A 21,800-nucleotide genomic window follows, 5' to 3' on the forward strand; every position below is an offset into this window, starting at 1 on the left:
GGCAATATTTTTGCTATAAATTCTAATGTAGCAGCTTAATGGCCTCAGCCTGAGCTAAGTTATTATTTACATTAAAAAATTAGTCTGATGTGCCTTCCAAATGTATCCTGCACAATTTTGTAGGGGTAGCGGATACAAAAAAAATCATATTTATTCTCATGATTGCATTTCTAAGTTTTTGGGTTTTTTAGTCCATATCACAAACTTAACATTAATTGGATATCATGACATCAGACTACTGTACATCGTTCTGTACTGTACAGAAGCTGTCTCGTGTGTCATACTTGGATTCATTCATCTTGCATCTACCTTCTACTTTCTCATCCTACTATGCTTCATATGTAAACTCTTCATTAACATTCTGTTAACCAGGACAGTGAAATAGGCAGTATATTTGTTCTATTTGTTAAGCATTTCAGTGTCGTGACTTACAACTAAAGTGCTACAACATAGAGGAATAGCATATACACATTACATTTATAGCTGCCAGCACGATGAGATCCTAAGCTCTGACATTATGTCCATTTTGGAAGAAAGATTGAATTATTGCCTATTTAATTTGTCATCCATCTATCTGTCTGTCCATCTATCCATCCATTCATTCATTCCTTCATGAGTATATGATACTTTTAATATACGTTTCCTTTGAGTATTCTTTTTTCCCCAATGACTGACTTTAGCCAGCAATGTCAGGATTCCTGGTAAAATTAGCAACAAATAATCAACTGTAATTTTAAATGTATGTGGCTTGATCAATATTTATGATGACACAAAGCTCTTCAAATATGATCACCAATGGGATAGGTGACAAATGGATAGTTAAAGAGGACTATGATTAAACTCAGGTGATTGCTTTCATTAATGTGCTTTTTTAAAAAAGTTGCAAAAGCAAAACAAAAATAGTTATAATTAAAATCACAACGGTAAATTACACTAATCTAGAGTGGTGATAAGACAAGAAAAGAGGCAATGATACAAAATCTGTGGCCAGATTAGGCACTGCTGTCCAAAAGTAAAGTATTCAAAGAAAAGAAAGCAAGAAGGAAGATTGTGGTAGATGGAATTCTTGGTTGAGATGGCAGCAATGGGCCAGGATTGCTCAATGGGGAGAGAGTGAAATTGATCAAAGCTGTGAAGGCTTTGATCTGTCATACGGAAAGGTGCCATCTCAGGACAGGCAAGAATATGCTCTTTAAACCATCTGTTCTCTCATAAGGTTATATCATTTAGCAGGTCATTGCCAACTTATTTTAAGGACTTTTGCCTGTCTAGATCTTCACTTACTGTCACTCCACTTCCCACTGCGAGCTTTCACCATGGATTGGCAATAGCTTATACAGTTTCACCTTCCACCTTTCATGAGAGGCAATGGGAGAAGAAATACCACCATCAATCACACCAGAAACAAAAATGCCAGCAGCAACATCAACTTCCTTCTCCTCAGCCACATGCCCCATTACAGGATAGACGGATGAATACTGGCATCCATTTGGATTGATTTGAGACCTTAAACACACAGTCTAGAGGCAGAGGATCATCTCTTTCAACATATTTGATCACCAGTGCATCAGGAGGCTGAAGCTCTCATTCCAGGTTGGAAAATGACATCTGCTTCTTCCCATTGAACCAGTTGATCTTGCATTGACTGTGGCTGATAAGGTGCTTGTCATTGAAGAATGCAATCCCTTCTCCCTCTTTTCCATCTCCTTTGGTCTCTGTCTGTTATCAAGTTTGTTCTCGACTGCAAGTATAGAAATTAGTGAGGTATGAGTGTTTGTGAGACTTTTTTTTTACAGAATAGGGAGGACAACATTTTTGGATTGTGACTGTGAGATTGGTTGTGAGAGGACTGTATCTGAGGGTGAGTGTGAGTTTGGCTGTTCAGGTGGGAAGTGAAAAGTTTGGAGATAGCGGAATGAGTGTAGCTGCAAGGTGTGCTGTCCTGAGGACTGCTGTGCAAGAGAATGCACAGAAAATCAGACATTGGGACTTGATGTTTGAAACTGTAACACCATTCATCTGTCCTGCTCTCATAGATTAATAGTATATTGTCTCCAAGCTGAAGGGTGCACATTTCATTTGCTTGCTTTCTTGGTCTCTTCTATCCAGAATCTGCTTTGCTGGAGAGGATGTCCTCCTCTCCTCCTCCTCCTCCTCCTCCTCCTGTATTTGGGAAAGTCCACCTAACTACAGCCCCTCAGATTCTACAACAGATCCTCAAGGTAACAGCAAGAGATCCAGGGCGCAGACTTCCGGGTCTCTTCTCTGTTCCTGTGGTTGCTATAGCTATGTCCAGTTTAATCAATGTCCATGTCATTATTACTTTAATGAGAAATGTTTCCTTTGTCAGATTGGATGCATTAGCCTGCCTGCTGTATCTGATTGGTCAGGAAACTTGGAATTGGGATGCTAATGCTAGGACTCAGGAAAAGAGATGTAACTACGTTTGCCAATCAGTAAATCAGTTCCACACTTTTGGTAGGGGCTAAGTCCACAAATTCCACTTCTGCCACAATCCCCACCAATATATCCTCAGTAGTAGGAACTTAACATAAATTGAAACAATTTTTGATTCAAGAAAGTTAAAACAGAGATTGAAATTAAATGATAAGCTTTCTAAATATCAAAGTGGACACAAATTTAATTGACCCTCCAGTATTTAAGGTTATTTACAAGAGATGGCCAACTTAAAAATGTAATTGACAAGCCACATTCTTCTGTATAAAGATTGCACCTTATTTTTCTTTCAATAACACAGGTCTTTCTTTATTGTTCTGCAGTGTTGATGAAGCTTTTATTGTGTAACAATATGGATGCAATACTGGAAGCTGCCCGGGTCTTTGGAAATCTCTCTCGGTCTAAGGAGGTCCGTAACTTCATTGTACAGAACAATGGTAAGTGAGAATATTATTAACAATATGCATTTTTATAAGTTGATTGTAGTGCCAATGATTTCTGAGAAAGTTGCATTGTACTTACGACATGAAAAGAAGTTCTGTTTTAGTTCTAATTACTTAATATTTACTAACCATCTGTTCTACTTCTGATATATTCAAGCTCTTCACACAGAGGGTGGTGGGCGTTTGGAACGCATTGCCAGCAGAGGTGGTAGAGGCAGGCACGGTAGATTCATTTAAGATGCGTCTGGACAGATGCATGAGTAGGTGTGGAGCAGAGGGTTACAAATGCTTAGGAATTGACCGACAGGTTTAGACAGTACATTTGAATTGGCTCAGGCTTGAAGGACTGAAGGGCCTGTTCCTGGGCTGTGAATTTTCTTTGTTCTTTGTTCTCTTTGGTTTATAGTAATTGATTAGGAAATCCAATTGTGTTACTGAGTTTTAGGCTTCACAAATATTAAGAATATTGTCCTTTTGCTGTGTTTCGTATCATCAAAATTGACTTTAAAATTGTGGTTTGAGTAAATCAGTTTCAGATCTCCAGCATCTAAATGTTCTTTGTTTTATTTAAGTAAATTGAATTGCTTTCACAAAATTCATTACTTATTTGCAAAGCTCTTCTACTATTTATAGTGCTATGACATTTGTAAAGATTTTTAATTCCTTCTCAAGCCTTGATCAAGTTACTGCACTATTCTCCATTCAGATAAATACTATTAAGAAGTTGGCTTATATTCTTTCCTGTTCAGAATATTTCCAATAGTTGATTTTGCATTTTTGTTGATTAAACATAATCTTTTTACTTTTAGGGCCTTTTGTTATTTTGTGTAACTATGAAAATGCACAATTGAAAGGTGAATGTTTTACTTTGATGTGCTTACTCTGTATCCCTTTTCATTATAAAAAAATTGTATTAAAATTTAACTCGACTAGTTACTTTGTTGGTAAATTTCACTTTCACTGACAATCCATAAAAATGGATTACCTGTTCTTTGGAGATCCTGGCAGATATCAACAAAAATGGAAGTAGTGGTTTGAAAACAAGGAGCCAAATCCCTGTGGTACATCCAGATAGTACTTTGCAAATGGGACTCTGGTATTATTTATGGGTGACATAGTGGCTCAGTGGTTAGCACTGCTGCCTCACAGTGCCAGGGACCCGAGTTTGATTCCATGCTTGGGTGACTGTCTGTGTGGAGTTTGCACATTCTCCCTGTGTCTACGTGGGTTTCCTGTGGGTGCTTTGGTTTCCTCCCACAATCTAAAGATTGCTTTGCTAAATTGCCCATAGTGTTCAGAGATATCTTGGTCAGGGGTAAATTTAGGGGAATGGGTTTGGGTGGGTTACTCTTCGGAGTGTTGGTGCGGACTTGTTAGGCTGAAGGGCCTGTTTCCACACTGTAGTGATTCTATTATCTTATCTTTAATGGTGCACCTAAAAGCATGGTGGAAACAGATTTGAATATTTTCTAAGGATCTTGACAAACAAGGGAGTCAATTGTTATCTGTGGTAGGTAGGAAAGTGAGGCCACAATCAGATCACTCATGATCTCATTGAATAGTGAAACAGGCGGAAGAGGTCAAATGGCATACTCCTACTCTTAATTTGTATTTTGTGAACCTGAAACACTGGAAGGTTATTTGACCTGACAAGGTGGGAGGGTTTGAGAACGAGGAGCAGATTAAAAGGTTGAAATTATCTATGAATTAGTCAGTCCTATTGATTTCTGCATGATCTGCAGTGTATGAAAATCACCAATCACCTGGGGAACAGGCAGGTTGATAATTTAAATATATAGAATGCTTATTATCAGCTTCTTTAATCTTGATTTCTGGCTGTCAAAAATGTGTGGAACTCCTAGAAAAATCAGGCATGAGGACAGCACAACTTAAGGGGCTGTACAAGTGTCAAGCAAGAAATGTTTAAAATAGTGATCACCAACCTATTTCCTTGTTTAGATGAAATCCTTTGTTCACTGGCATTCTTCTGAACCAAGGTGAGGAGAAGTAGTAATGCCACCAGCAAAAAAGGAAGAGATAGCCTTCGTTTTGTCCTTAAACGTCAGCAGTTCCATAAGAAAGGGTGATGAGCACAGAATACCAGTTGGCAAGAGGCAATACCTCATCCACAGGGTTTACAGTCAATGATTAGCTTCCATAACATGACAGCGCACCAGTGCTATAGGAAGCTAAAACTTCCAAATCAGTGATCTCTGGCATTGCAGCTTCTGAAAGAAGACCTCCTGTCAAGTAGACCTGCATTATCAGTGGCTGCAAATGTCACAGTAATTAGTCATCACTTTGGCTCTCTCCAGGAAGGCAATATTTATAGAATCTCACAATCTGCTACATACAACAGGATCTCACAATGAGCAGTGCCTTGTTTGCCACGCCTGGAACTTCTCAACCTGTGAGACTAGTCAGATGAATGTATATTCAGCTTCGTTGTTCTTACTGCCTTCCCACAGATCTTGAGGTCATCAATTCCAAACATACAGCAATCAAGGTACCTCCACATCATGCAGTTGTCTTCATTATGAAAAGAGTTTTCACTCCATCAATGCTTAGCTCCTAGAATCACAATAAAAATCATCATGGTGGAGGTGATACCTTAGTGTTATTGTTACTAGTGATTTGGAGACCGGGGTAATGTCCTGGCAGCTCTATCATGGTGAAATATAAATTAAATAAAAATCTGGAATTAAGAATCTAGTAATGATCATAAAACCACTGTCGATTTTCATAAAAACCTATCCTGTTCACTAATGTCCTTTAGGGAAGAAAACAGCTGTCCTTACCTGCTGAGATCAATGTGTGACTTCAGACCCACAGTAATGTGGATGATTCTTAACTTATCTGAAATGGACCATTCAGTTGTGTCAACCTGTAGAATATCTTGAAACAAAGGAATAAAACTGTTGGCCCACCTGGCTTCAACTGTTTAAAAATCTGTTATTCAATCACTCATGAGATGTGGACTTCACTGACTGAGCCAACATTTATGCCCATCTCTAGTTTCCCTTGAGAAAGCGGTAGTGAGCTGCCTCTTTAAACCAGTGTAGTCCATTTAGTCTAAAATGCCATTTGGAAAGCAGTTCCAGGATTCTAACCCAGAAACCCAAAAAAAAGGTGATATTTTTCTAAGTCAGGATGGTGAGTGGCTTTGAAGGAAACTTGAGGTACTGGTGTTCAGATCTATTTGCCACCTTCGGGATGAACGTGATAGTGAGTTTTGAAGCTGCTGTCTAATGAACCTTGGTGAATTGCTGTAGTATACCTTGTAGAAAGTACACACACTTCTGCTACTGAATATCAGTGATGGAGAGAGTGAATATTTGTGGATGTGGTGCAAATCAAGTGGCTGTTTTGACTTGGTTGGTGTCAATCTGCTTGAATGTTGTTGGAGCTGCACTTATCCAGTCAACTAAGGAATATGCTCCCAAAAAGGGCCTTGTAGAAGGTGGATAGGCTTTGGAAAGTCAGGAGTTACTTATTGCACAATACTAGGATTCCTTAGGAAGGATCAGGTGGTCAGTTGGCAGTGTGAAGACTCCTATATAATCTTAATTTTATTTTTTATTCATTCAATTTATTCATAAATCAGCATAAAAAACTGGCAATGCTCACAACTCATGAAATAATAAAGAGAAGTTTAATTAGTTACAGGACAGAGAGTATAATATCAACAATAGGGAAGCTTTTAGACATCGTGGGCTTAATCATAACTTCCAGAAGTTCTTTCAGGTCAGGTTAGAGGTTAAAATTTTAAATTCCCTTGAAACAGGAAGTCCAGCTGCCTAAACACACCCACCTCCGTGATTACTTCGATCAGATGAGGAACAGATTTTGAAACTACGTGTGGGAGGTGGGATGCTCATTTTACTGTGGAGTTGTATTTCTTCCTTTTGTTGTTCTATTTTTTTAATGTGTCAGTTGTTTTTCAAGTGCTGGAAAACCTGACAGTTAAAGCATGACAGAAGAGCAAAATGCATATAGCAATTGCCTATATGGCACTGCTTGAGTGCAAAGATGATCATGATAATTTCCTCTTGGTCCAACAAAGGTACACAGTTAAACCTCCTGCACACACATACACACATTTGTGATCTGTATGCTCCTCTCCTCTGTGTAGCACTCCACTGGCTGCAATTTGTTCTTGTAAACCCTCGTCACTGCTTCCTCCCTCTGCAATCTTGATAACTTCCCCATGTTTCCAAGCTTGGCTGTGGTTTTGTGCTGGAGGATTCCTTCTTTATCCAGCCTGTCATTCAGTTTGCCTGTGGTGGAAAGCAGACAGTGAAATTAAAATTAATCTGCAAATAAAAACTGCTGATAGTTCAGAAAAACCATTTATCAAGGATGTTTTCAATCTGAAAATCACTCCCCCGTATGACAATTGCCTCCCAGCTAAAATCCAGGCCAGTAACCTGGGAGAAATGTATCACACTCTTGGGTAAATACGGACTAACAAAGTGTAGCCTGGATTTGTTTAGGGCGAATTATGTTTGATGAACTTCATTTGAGTTTTGAATTGGCTAACAAAGAGGGTAGGGGAGGGCAGTGCAGTTGTTGAGGTTATGGACTTTCAATAGGCATTTTTAAAATTACCAGATAAGTGTGGCAAAATGAACAGTAGTAGCATGGATACAAGTTTCCAAAGGAATTTAAACTATTTGTGATTAATAGTCCAAAGTTCAATGCCAGGACCATTGTGGTTTTTTGATTTTCATTGATGACTTTGACTTGTGAGAGCAGGGCACACTTTCAAAATTTGAAAGTGACACAAAATATGAAAGGGTAGTAAACAGTGAGGAGCATAGCAATTAATTTCAAGAGGACATAGGCTGGTGAAATGGGCAGTCACATGAAAAAAAAATCATTGAATAAGTTCATGACTGATCTGTTTGTGGTTTCAATTCCATTATCTTGCCTACCCAGACTAGATCTTGAGTATTTTTGCAACTGTCAAACCATAAAATAGTCTATTTAATCTGCAAAAGCAGTTTAGTTAGTCCCACTTCCTTTCCAATTTTTAATTGCAATATCTTTTTTCCCCTCTTACACTTCCCTTTTGAAAACACACAATTGAATGTGTCTGCAGCTCCCTGGCTGTCCAGTTGAGGTTCTAACCACTGCTGTGTAAAAAATGGTTTTCCATATTTGCCTTTTGTTCTGCTGCTAATTGCCTTAATTCTGTGTTAGCCAGTTCTTGACCCCTCTACCAAAAAAAAAAGGCATAGAGCAGTAATGCCTGTAAGTTAGAAACACTTATTCAGCCAGAACTGCAATAATGTCCACCTCGGGGAAATATACTTTAGGATGAATAAGAAGATTTTGGACGCAGAAGAGATTTATTAGAATGGTTCTAGGAATGAAGTTACAGTTATGACAGAAACTTGATTTCTCCTTAAAGTATATCAAGAAGAGATTAATTAGAGATGTTTAAAAATATGAAGGCTTTAGATAGAGTGAATAAAGAAAAATTGTTTCCTGTGGCTGAAAGATCAATAATCAGATTTAAGGTGATTGACAAAGAACCAGAGGTGAATCAAGGGAAAACGTTTGTATGCAGCGTGTAGGATTTGGGATGGATTTGTCTGATAGGTTGGTAAAAACATATTCAACCGTGATTTTCAAAAGGGAAATGAGTAAGTACTGGATCAAATCCTGGTATTCCCTCCCTAACAATGCTGTATCGATTCTGCACATTGATGTAGAGGTGCTGGTGTTGGACTGGGGTGGTCAAGTTCAAAAGTCACACGGCACCAAGGTGTAGTCCAACAGCTTCATTTGGAATCACAAGCTTTCAGAGTTGTGCCCCTTTACCAGATTCTACACAATTGCATTGGTTCAAAAAGAAGGTGGCCCCAGTGCCACCATCTAAAGAGCAGTTAGGGATGGGCATTAGGTATTGGTCTTGTCAGTAGCATGTACATACAAAGAATAAATAAAAAACAAACTTGCAATAAAAAATATTACAGGAATTTGGGGAGCAAGGCATGTTGATCAAACAAATTAAATTGCCCTTCAAAATATCTAGCAGCCTTGAAGTCAGAATTATTGCCTTCTCCGCTATAATACACAATGGTTCTATTATTCTATGTAAAAAGTGATTCATTGAATATGAGTGTGCTGAGAACATGATGAAATTATAAAGGTTAACAAGGAGGTTAAAAATTAGAATACAGGTTGTTTTGCTATAATGTATGTTTAGTTAACGTGAATTCACTGTAATGCTATTGCCAAATTAGGGACACTGTTTCTAAAGCATGAAATTTTAAAACGTGTGTTGGCTGTAATGTAACTACATTGCCAACACTTCCAGCGCTGTTTCTAAAGTGTGATTTTTCTGAAATGCAGGGTTGCACAAGAATGCAACCATTGCATTATAAAAGAACTACCTGTACAAGAAAAAGTAAACTAGAAATATGTAAACATATTGTAGGATTTGTCCAGATTTTTAAACAAGTTAACAAAGTGAGTATTGGGCCAAAGAAAGTGAGTCTGGGGAATTAATAAAATAAAATAAGGAAATGGCAGATGAATTGGATGACTATTTTTCAATGGTCTGCACTATAAAATATATAAGCAACATCCCTGAAATAGATGTAAATCAGGAAATAAAAGAGAATGAGAAATTGAGAGTAGACATAAATGAATCAATTTCTGCTTGGCAAATTCTAACAAATGCAGTGCCACAATGATCAGTGTTGGGGCCTGAACTCTTCACAATTTATATAAATGACTTGAAAGAAGGGACACCCTCATAAGAACATGATATGATGCCACAGCGAGAAACCATAATGACCTCCATAGGAGACAGACACGGGTTGCGCCCAATAGGGGACCCTTCATTGTCCAGTACTTCCCGGGAACAGAGAAATTGCGCCATGTTCTTCGCAGCCTGAAACACATTATCGAATGAGGATGAGCATCTTGCCAAGACCTTCCCTACGCCTCCACTACTAACCTTTAAACAATCACCAAACCTGAAACAGATGATTGTTTGCAGAAAACTGCCCAGCTGATAGGACAACATCGACCACAACACTGTACAACCCTGTCATGGCAACCACTGCAAGACGTGTCATAGTGTCATGGATACTACCATTACACGTAGGTACCCCACCCACCATGCACGTGGCAGGTACTCATGTGACACAGCCAATGTTGTCTATCTCATACGCTGCAGGCAATGATGCCCTGAGGCATCGTACATTGGCGAGACCAAGCAGACACTACAACAGCAGATGAATGGACACTGCACAACAATAACCAGACAGGGTTGTTCCCTCCCAGTCAGGGAACACTTCAGTGGTCAGGGGCATTCAGCCTTGGATCTTCGGGTGACCATCCTCCAAGGCAGACTTCAGGATACACAACACAGAGGGTGATAGCCAAGTTCGGTACCCATGAGAATGGCCTCAACTGAGATCTTGGGTTCATGTCACACTCTCACACATGCACTATACACTCTCACACATGCACTCACACACAAGCACACATACACACACACTCTTACATACTTACACACTCAAGCAGACCTCTCTCATGCATACATTCTCTTTCAAGCACCCACACCCCCCCAAACATTTACATTCAGCACACACCCTCTCACAGGCATATACTCCATGTCATTCATGCACACACTCCATCTAGCATGCGCGCGTGCGTACACACACGCACTCTTTCACTCCCTCACGTGTACACAGACATATAAGTCTAGGGAGTGAATTTGCATTTGCAGAATTGTATTTGCAGATATGTTCTATTTCGTTCAAAAAGTACACAATCTGTAAGCAGTCAATATTTTTTATAATCCATGTGACATTTTATAAATTCCTACTTCGGGAATAGAATCAGTCTGACTCAAGATTGGAATACATACAGACTCTAACCTCACACCTTTAATGCATTGTCTGATCTGAGATGTCACTTTTTTTTATAAAACCTTAAGTTATCTCAGGAATGTGACTTGAAGGAAGTTCTGACATTTACATATTATTGAATCGAAACCTGCAAGCCATTCTAAAAGATGAAAGGCTTAACAGCAACCTAGGTTTGTTCAATATATTGCATCAGTTGTATGATACTGTGATGTTTTTCAATAAATTCTGTGTACAATGTTCCTACTCCAGTAGCTACCTGACAAAGGAGCAGTACTCCAAAAGCTTGTACTTCCAAATAAACCTATTGGACTATAACCTGGTGTTATGTGATTTTTAATTTTGTCCACTCCAGTCCAACACCAGCATCTCCACATCATGAATGAAGGGACGGAGATTTTGGTTGCTACATTTTCTGATGACATAAAGATTAGTCGTAAAGTGAGTTCTAAAGAGGACTTGAGGTTACGAAGGAATATAAATAGGTTAAATGCATTGGCAAAGATTTTGTAAATAGAGTATAATGTAGGAAAATGTGAAATCATTCTTTTTGGCAGGTAAATTTTAAAAATGGCATATTGTCTAAATGATAAGAGCAGAGCTCTGAGATGCAGAGGATCTGAGTGGGCTAGTACATGAATATAAAAGATTATAACACAAGTACAGAAAATAATTAACAAGGCTGGGAAAAAAGTGCCATTATTTATTGTAAGAAGAATTGAATAGAAATTAAGGGAGGTTATGTTGCAATTATTCAGGGCATTTATGAGACTCCAAGTGGAGTACTGTTTACAGAATTTTCTAAGGAAGAATCTAAGAGTATTAGAAGCAGTTTAGAGAAGATTTTCTAGAGAAATACCTGAAATAGGTGGGCTGTCTTACAAGGAATAGTTTGAAAGGCTAGGCTTATATCCGCTGGAGTTTATAAGATTTAAGCATACAAGATCCTGAGGAGTCTTATCAAGGTGGATGTCAAAAGGATGTTTCCTTTTATGGGAGAATCTAGAAATAGGGATCACTGTTTCAAAATAAGTGGTTGCCCATTTAAGACAGATGTAGAGACTTTTCTTTCTCACAGAGGGGATGCAGTGGCCTGGTATTTCTGTCATTTGACTAGCGAGCCGAGACCCAGATATGTTTTGGATTTGAATCCTGCCATGGCAGATAATGGAATTTGAATTCAATAAAAATCTGGAATTAAGAGTTTAATGATGACTGTGAAACCATTGTCAATGGACTTATACTGAACAGTCAGCATGACTGTGTGCAAGGGAAGTCTTGTCTCACAAATTTGATTGAGTTTTTGAGGACATGATGAAGATGTCTGTGACCAGTGGTGTTCCACAAGGATCAGTGCTGGGTCCCCTGTTGTTTGTAATATATATCAATGGTCTGGATGAAAATGTAGGTGGTCTGATTTGCAGACACCGTGAAGATTCTGTTCTGCAGTTCTGGATAGTGAGGAAGGTTGTCAAATGATATAGTAGGATATAGATTAGTTGGAATGCATTTTGGGAGGTCAAATGCAAAAGGAAATTATACGGTAAATTGCAGATCCCTTAACAGCAATGATATCGACAGAGATCTTGAGGTCCAAGTCTATAGTTCCCTAGAAGTGGTAACACAAGTGGATAAGATGGTAAAGGAGGAGTATGGCATGTTTCCCTTCATTGATTGAGGCATTGAGTATAAAAGTTGGTAAGTCAGGTTGCAGCTATATAAAACTTTAGTTTGGTCATATTTGGAGTATTGCATGCAATTCTGATCGCAACACTATAGGAAGAATACGGAGGCTTTGGGGACGATGCATGGATTGGAGTTTGGATAAGGAGAGGTGGGACAAACATTGATTGTTTTCACTCAAGCTTCAGAGGCAGAGGGGTAACCTGATTAAAATACATAAAATTATGAGAGGCATGGACAGGGCAAATAGTAAGAGTGTTTTTTTACTCAGGGTAGGAATGTCAAATACTAGGGAGCATAGGTTTAAAGTGAGAGGGAGAAAGTTTAAAGGAGATGTGCGAGGCAAGCTTTTTACACAGATGGTGGCAGGTGCCTGGGATACACTGCCAGGGGAGATGATAGAAGCAGATGCATTGGCAGTATTGAAGAGGCATTTAGACAGAAGCATAAACAGGCAGGGAACAGAGAGAAGCAAACTATGTGTAGAGAGATGGTTTTAGTTTAGAATGGCATCATGGTTGGCACAGACATGGTGGGCATGTTCTTCTGCACTGTTCTATGTTCCATCTTTAATCTTCAGGAAAACCCATCTGGTTCACTGATGTCATTTAAGAAAGAAAATCTACTATTCTTACACAGTCTGGCCTGCATGTGACTTCAGACCAATAGCAATGTCTTGACAATTGCAGTTAGAGAAATTAGGGATAAGCAATTAATGCTATTCTAACCAGCGATGTCCATGTCCTGTGAATGAATATTAAATAAAAAGTCTTCGGAACACTTCTTCAATAGGTACTGAAAACAGAATCTGAATATTTTCTTGAGGCAGAAGTAGATGGATTTTAGATGGATTGTTTCAATCAGCAAAATTATTGGGATAGATGGGGATGTTGAGTTATCAGATCAGCCATGAACTTCGTAAATGGTGGGGAAGGCTTGAGGGGCTGAGTGGCCTACTCCTGCTCCTAGTTCATTTTTAAACTTCTCACAAGGGGAGGGGAAACAGAGATCACATATGCCCTGGCAACCTGGGTTTGATTCCTGTCATAACTAAGTATTTTCTTTATTTTTGGCTTCTAAGGAGTTTTCTTAACTAACATTCAGCTACCACAAAAAAGAGGAAATTTTGTTTTGCTAAAATTATTGTTTTATTTCCCATAAATTAGTCGATAAATTTATGATCACATTATTGGATGCCAAACACCAGGACGTCTGTTTTGCTGCTTGTGGAGTGCTTATAAATCTGACAGTTGATAAAAACAAACGGCCCATATTGAAACAGGATGGAGGGTTAAAAAAGTAAGTATAAAACTCTACATTTTATGTTAACTGATATTACAATAAATGCCTCTTTTCATGCAGGTATTATCACCTGGTTTGTTACTGCAGTATTTTTACTCAGTTGTTGGTTTATTTAGGTGAATTGGAGTATCAATGCAAATTAATTACTTATCTGTGTCTTACAGTAAACTAAATTGAAACATTGATGTTGAATCTTCAAAAAAAGGTTTCACCATCAACAACCAGAGGGAAGGTCTGCTAAAGCTTCCAAGAAACAGAATAACCATAAAATCATTGGGAAATTGAACCTCATTTAATTTATAGTTTCATTTTAAGAAAATGGATCTTGAGTTTCTGTGGGAGCTCTCCATATCCACTGGTGGGAGTCAGGCAGAATGCCCAGGGAAGTATGAACATTGAAGACAGCCATTTCCTAAAAGATTCTGCTGGCCTCTTGCCAGGGCCACAGCAAGAAACTGAAGCACTCCTGTGGAATTTCATGTCCCAGATCATTTTGTAAAGAAATATGTTTTGCTTTATGAAGATGCTGGGCCATTTCATCTGATCCCACTAGAATTTCGAAGGATCAGAAGGATGGATGACCCTTAACTTTCCTTTCATTGGCAGGTAAATGAAGGGTGCTCACCCAATAAAGAGGCATAAACTTTAGCTAAAGGTTGCACTTATAAAAGAGTGGGGAATTATGAATTAGGGTTGCTAAGTATGTTTTGCCCCCGCCACACCCTCCAGATTTTCAAATCTTTATGCTGTTTTCTGCAACCCACTCTATAAGCACTTAATTAATAGGAAAAAAATCTTGCATGTCTTCAGGACTTTGGGATTCCAGACATATCTTTGGCAGAGTCTAATGCACTATTACTGGTGAAATGCAAGAAACACAAGACCTCTCAGACTTGGCAGTTCATAAGCTTACCTCTATTCTGATCAGTAATGTTTTACTGAAAGATGTTCTACCCCTAATGAGGTTTTGTAGAATTGCAGCACTAACCTAGGATAGGAAACTAATTTCAAACCCTTAGCATGCTCCTGCCGGGGCTATGATCGGGATGCACTGAAAGGCCACAGATTTCGAACTAAAATCTGTTTTCAAATGCTATGAGTAAAATAACTGTTGCTTCAAAATATATTTTTGAGTGACTGTGCTGTATATTTTGTTGATATTCTAGGTTAATTGACTGTTTGAGAGACTTCGGGCCTACCGATTGGCAATTGGCCAGCCTGGTCTGCAAAACCCTTTGGAACTATAGTGAAAAAATAACCAGTACTGTGTTGTGCTTTGGAGAAAATGAAACTGACGAACTTCTGGAACTCCTTCCAGCATATTTAAGTAAGAACCTTAAAACCACTTTGCCTGTGATAGTTTCTGTAATACAGTCAAATTGATGTTTAACGAGGCTGACCTCTGTATCCATCAATTTGGGAATTGTTTAGAATACCCGATTTCAGTATTTCATTACTTTCTTTTTAAAAGTAATGAACAGTGAATGAACAATTCATAGAATTAACGTATAGCTACAGATTGCACTCTGTGTTTTAGCAACCTGTTCATTGTCAGCTGGTCAATGAAGTAACTCATCCTGGGGTATTTCTGGCCTATACTCACCTTCTGATATAGCCTGTTACAAAGACACACTCCTACTCTATATATATTTATATCACATACTTAATATAAGATGTTCCCAAAGAGATTTACAACAGTAAATCAAACAAATGTTGACACATGGGGTGTGATGAAGTCCATTTTCAGCATTAAGAATGTAACATTTAGAGAACAAGGAGCTTCAGAGATTCAAGGTTGTAACAGTCAATTCTACCTTGCAATAGGGGCAGGAATTATTGCAAGGTTTTTGATAGGTCACTCAAGATAGCTCGGGGTCTCTGAAAAAAAATTCTAGGGTCATTGATAATTGGAGAAAGAGACAGGGACAAGGAAAGACTCCATGTTAGGAGTGGCAATTTTTATCTGTCCCACAGAGAAGGAGTCAAGAGTAGTTCAGTGGCTCTGTGCTATTAGACAAGCTTAAGAGGATGCTGTCGGAGTAGGTAAGCAGCTAAAAATTGGAGATAAAACTATGAAGAAGAAATCCTGGGGAGCTGAGAAAGTGGAAGAGTTACTGACTCTGAGTTGGGCGAAACTGTGAAGGGCTCTGAAAAAAGTCTGTGATTATTGATATTTCCATGCAGCTGAAAAAGTGATTGTTGAAAAATCATAAGCAGGATTTGCTTGATGTAAATGAGCAATATTACAACTCGAAGGAAAAACAGGAGCAATTTTTGCAGTGGTCAAACTGACTATTGGCCAAAAGCTAAAGTTGTGATAGTGAATAAGTATTGGAGTGCAGTTTTGGGTTCAGTGGGAGTATGAAATTAGGAGGATAAAAGAAAATATGTTGAGGCAATCCATAACAGAGTGGGTCTTAAGAGGGTATTTTGTGGCCAGATCCACGAAAATTGAGTTGTAATCCTTTGTGAAGTTTATTGAAGTTTGATGGCCCATTGTGTCATTAATGTTTGGTGAGAGTCATTAAGAAGTCTGTGTTTTCTTTTGCTATTTGATGTTCACTGTAGCGAGTCCAATCGCAGTACATTACCCATATAATGTTAATTCTAGGTTTTAGAAATAAGTAATATTGTATATTGGGTTACTGTTTTAACTTGTATAGCAAAGTATTGTTATTGTTTACACCATGGATGAGCAAAGGATCATAAATATAAATTAACCACAAACAGATCAAGCATACAATTTAGGAGGACTTTTTATGTAATGTTGAGAAAATGGTGTGACTGAAGCAGATAGCTTGAAATATTTAGGCTGAAGCTTTCTTCATACATGGGAAATTCAGGGACAGGGTGGGAAGGTTTAATTAGAGTGGAAAGTCTGTGTGGAGAATGTACATGGCATTCACCAATTAGACTGATGCTTAATGACAGGGATCTTAACTTTCCAAACAGACTGAGACTGTCATAATGTTGAGGGCTTGGATCGAGAGGAATTTGTTAAGTGTGTGCAAGAAAATTTTCTGATTCAGTATATGGATGTACCTATTAGAAAAGGAGTAAAACTTGACCTACTCTTGGGAAATAAGGCAGGGCAGGTGACTGAGGTGTCAACGGAAGCAGCATTTTGGGGCCAGTGATCGTAATTCTATTAGTTTCAAAATAGTGATAGAAAAGGATAGACCGGATCTAAAAATTAAAGTTCTAAATTGGAGGAAGGTCAATTTTAACAGTATTAGGCAAGAACCTTCAAAACTTGATTGGGGCGAATATTCACAGGTAAAGGGATGGCTGGGAAGTGGGAAGACTTCAAAAATAAGAAAATGAGAGTCCAGAGATAGTATGTTCCTGTTAAGGTGAAAGGAAAGGCTGGTAGGTGTACAGAATGCTGGATGACTAGAGAAATTGAGGTTTTGGTCAAGAGAAACAAGGAAGCATATGTTAGATATAGAGAGCAGGGATCAAGTGAATCTCTAGAAGAGTATAAAGGCAGTAGAAGTATACTTAAGAGGGAAATCAAGACGGCAAAAAGGGTACATGAAACATCTTTGGCAAATAGGGTTAAGGAGAATCCAAAGGGATTCTACAAATACATTAAGGACATAAGGGTAACTAGGGGGCAAATAGGGCCCCTTAACGATCAGCAAGGCCACCTATGTATGGAACTACAGAAGATGGGGAGATACTAAACAAATATTTTGCATCAATGTTTTACTGTGAAAAAGGATATGGAAGCTAGAGAACTTGGGGAAATAAATAGCAACATCTTGAAAAATGTCCATAATACAGAAGAGGAGGTGCTGGGCATCCTAAAATGTGTAAAGGTAGGTAAATCCCTGGGACCTGATCGGGTGTACCCTAAGTATTTGGGGGAAGCTAGGGAAGTGATTGCTGGGCCCATTGCTGAGGTATTTGAATCATCAGTAGTCACAGGTGAGGTGTCAGACGACTGGAGGTTGGCTAATAAGACCATAAGACCATAAGACATAGGAGCGGAAGCAAGGCCATTCGGCCCATCGAGTCCACTCCGCCATTCAATCATGGCTGATGGGCATTTCAACTCTACTTACCCGCATTCTCCCCGTAGCCCTTAATGTGGTGCCACTACTTACAAAAGGTGGTAAGGAAAATCCAGGGAACTACAGACCGGTGAGCCTGACTTCAGTGGTGGGGAAGTTATTGGAGGGGATTTTGAGGGACAGGATTTACATGTATTTGGAAAGGTAAGGATTAATAGTCCTGATTAGGAACAGTTAACATGGTTTTGTGAATGGGAAATCATACCTGACTAACTTAATTGAATTTTTTGAAGATGTAACAAAAAGGATTGATGAAGGAAGAGTGTTGGATGTGATCTATATAGACTTCAGTAAGACATTCAACAAGGTTCCAAATGGCAGACTGATTAACAATGTGAGATCACATGGAATACAGGGAGAACTAGCGACTTGGATGCAGAACTGGCTCAAAGGTAGAAGACAGAGAGTGGTGGACGGTTCCTTTTTGGACTGGAGGCTTCTGCCACAAGGATTGGTGCTGGATCCATTGCTTTTTGTCATTTATATAAATGACTTGGATGTGAACATAGGAGGTATGGTTAGTAAGTTTGTAGATGACACCAAAATTGGAGGTATTGTGGATAGTGAAGAAGGTTACCTCAGGGTACAATGGGACCTTGATCAGATGGCCTGGCGGGCTGAGGAGGGCAGATGGAGTTTAATTCAGATAAATGTGAGGTGCTGCATTTTGGAAAAGCTAACCAGGGCAGAATTTATATACTTAATGATAAGGTCCTATGGAGTGTTGCTAAACAGAGAGACCTTGGAATGTAGGTTCATAGTTCCTTGAAAGTATAGTTGCAGGAAGACTGGATAGTGAAGAAAGCGTTTGGTATGCTTGCCTTTATTGGTCAGTACATTGAGTATAGGAGTTAGGAGGTCATGTTGCAGCTTTACAGGACATTGGTTAGGCCACTTCTGGAATACTGCATTCAATTCTGGTCTCCCTGCTATAATAAAGTTGTTGTGAAACTTGAAAGGGTTCAGAAAACATTTACAAGGATGTTGCTAGGGTTGGGGTGTTTGAGCTATAGGGAGAGGCTGAATACGCTGAGGCTATTTTCCCTACAGTGCCAGAAGCTGAGGGGTGACCTTATAGAAGCTTATAAAGTCATGAGGGGCATAGCTGAAGTGAATGGTCAAGGCCTTTATCCCAGGATGTAGGAGTCCAATATTAGAGGGCATAGGTTTAAGGTGAGAGGAAAGAATTAAAAGGGAACTAAGGGGCAACTTTTTCACACAGAAGGTGGTGTCTGTATGAAATTAGCTGCCAGAGGAAGTGGTGGAGGCTGGTACAATTACAACATTTAAAAGGCATCTTGATGGGTATATGAATGGGAGGGGTTTAGAGGGATACGGGCCTAATGGTGGCAAATGGGACAAGATTAATTTAGGATATCTGGTCAGCATGGATGAGTTGGATTGAATGGTCTGTTTCCATCCTGTACAGCTCTGTGATTCTATGATTTTATTTTTAAGGGACCAGTAAATTTATATATTACAACAGTAAATGTTATTGGCTGGTAAGTATTATTATTTATTCCATTTAGTGTGGCTGTTTTTCTTGCCTCTTTTAATAATGGTGATGATTTCTACAACTTTATGTGACTGAAGCAGAGATACTGATCTTCCTATTGACTGTGTATCTTTGAGACTTCAAGCCAGCTTATCTGTATCCATACTGACTTTGAAAGGATTTCTTTCAATATGACACTAAGTGGCTTAGATTATACATACTTTAGGGTGTGTAATCTCAATTAGACAAACTAGGAGAAAAAACCTGAATAGTTTAAAAGAACATGCAAATTTATTTATAATTATATTCCAATTATACATATTGAAACTCAAATAACACTTCAACAATATTACCTCTACTTTATACACAGTAAATAAATAAGATTCCCATAAGAAAATAGCTACCTTATACTTTTGCAAAATAGTCCATCATTAAACTCTTAACCACTATCATTTAAAATAAAAATTCTCTGCTTAGTAACCTGTAATTTACATTTTTGGAAGTCTAAGATTTTATAAATAAATTTTCAATATCTCCCTGGTTATCATTGGTGGTTTATGTGGAACTGCAAAGTGAAACATCCTTGACATTATCCTCGCCTTTTGCCGGAGAGCCTGAGGAGTACAAGTGTGAATATCAACCAAAGCTGTGATTTAACATTGGGGCTTTGTAGTTAAGTGACTTGTACACTAATCAATTGCTGTATCACTAGTACGAAATAACTAGTTGGCTATTTAAGCTTAATTAATAAATGAGGCAAAATATTGATTTTGATTTTTACTTGAAAATTGTCATTTTCCTCTTTTATTTCTTAGATGAAGAAATTGCATTAGATGTTGCCATCAATGGTTCAGATGAAGGACTGCTGGAACAGCACAAAATGTGCTGGGAATCTGAATTTGTACCGGTGGCTCAACAATTACTGTGTAGGATTCAGCATCACCACAGGCACCCAGAAGCTTTACCATCTTCGTCACTGCAGAACTGCTTCCCTTCAAAAGGTTTACTCTAATATTCTATTGCCAAGGAAAACAAAACTCGACATGTTTTTTGATTTGCTTGATCTAACATACTGAATATTGATTTCTTAAATAGTAATATATAACTACTGAATGTCACATCGCAATAGCATTTTGTTTTAGATTTGGCTTCATAGTTTAATTTACTTTATGAAAATCAAAATCCCTAGTGTCTTGAAAGTATATGATATGAACTTAAAAAATTATCCAACTTCATGGACATATGGCATTTTTCACAATTAAGCAATTGGTTTGTAGAGTCTGATGTTTGGCCTTTGTGAATGTTTTTCTTTGTATTAATGTACAGTGTAAGATACAGCAATGATCTGATCTATTGATAATAAGTTTAGAAAATTGTAAATACATTTTTGTACATTATGAATAGTTTTAATTTTGAGTTTATTTAAAGTCTCTGTGACACTTTGATTTAATGCGAGTATCAGATTGTCTCTCACCAGTGAAGTATATGAACAGAAAATATAATAAATGGTTTGTATTTATGTCCCCATGACAAGAGGTTCCCAGTGCTGTGTTTAAAAGTGACATTGCAAGCCTTTAGTAGAGAAATATAGTATCACAGAACTTGAAAGTACAGGAGGTCATTCATCCTATGACAGTTCGCCAGCTCCCTGAAAAGCTACCCTTTCTATAATTAAATTCTCTTACTTTCTTTTTCCAAATTGCCTGGTTTCTGGGAATTTCTAGTGATTTCCTACAATCCTATGCGTGAATAAATTTCTTTTTCTTCACTGATTTTATGATGTCTTGAATTAGAAAATGGATGACTCTTACAAATTGATCATTCATTTATTAAAATTTTTAACCTATGTCTGTTCCCAGAGTTAGAAGATGACAAACTGGTTATGTACAAGAATGCAGGGTTAACTGCAGATAATCCTGACGAGAACATGTTGTGGAGGTGCCACTGTTGGACTGGGGTGGACAAATTAAAAAATCACACAACATCAGGTTAAAGTCCAACAGGCTTTTTGTAAGCCTTCAGAGCCCTGCTCCTTCCTTAGGCAGCTAGTGAGAGAGAATACATTGGACACAGAATTTATAAGTAAAAGATCAAAGGGTCATACAACTTAGGCAAATTTATTGAATAAACCTAGATGGCTATTAATTCTTTAATTAGTTAGAATGGAGATGCAGGTTTTGATTGATTAATATGCAAATCCCAGAATTTCTTTCAAGTCACTGCCCCAAGATAACTTTAGGTTTTATCAGTATATTAGGTCAGACAATGCATTTTAGCTGTGAGGCCTACTACAAATCCAATGTTAACCTTATGATGCTGCACTTCTCAAGCTTCCACCTTCAACATATTAAAACAGCCATCCCCTAAGAACTAGCCCTATGCATACACAGAATCTGTTCCGATGAGGAAGAACATGACGGTGTTGAGGGACACTCTCATAAGGACTAGATATGATGCT

At 38.3% G+C, this 21,800-nt stretch overlaps 1 protein-coding gene across 1 annotated transcript in view; it reads left to right on the forward strand.

Annotated features, from left to right (window-relative positions):
• The window catches only part of armc2 (armadillo repeat containing 2), a 251,300-nt gene extending 230,186 nt beyond the window's left edge, over positions 1 to 21,114 (forward strand). The window contains exons 16-19 of the mRNA XM_043687090.2: positions 2,781 to 2,894; positions 13,636 to 13,768; positions 14,938 to 15,098; positions 20,158 to 21,114. Of these exons, the coding sequence (XP_043543025.1) occupies positions 2,781 to 2,894; positions 13,636 to 13,768; positions 14,938 to 15,098; positions 20,158 to 20,354 (605 nt within the window). The 3' untranslated portion in view covers positions 20,355 to 21,114. The remainder of the gene's footprint in view (positions 1 to 2,780; positions 2,895 to 13,635; positions 13,769 to 14,937; positions 15,099 to 20,157) is intronic.
• The last annotated feature ends 686 nt before the right edge of the window (positions 21,115 to 21,800 follow it).

This window comes from Chiloscyllium plagiosum, unplaced genomic scaffold (assembly GCF_037043375.1).
Source record: "Chiloscyllium plagiosum isolate Xiang-an unplaced genomic scaffold, Cpla_swu_hap1 HiC_scaffold_3, whole genome shotgun sequence".
NCBI lineage: Eukaryota > Metazoa > Chordata > Chondrichthyes > Orectolobiformes > Hemiscylliidae > Chiloscyllium > Chiloscyllium plagiosum.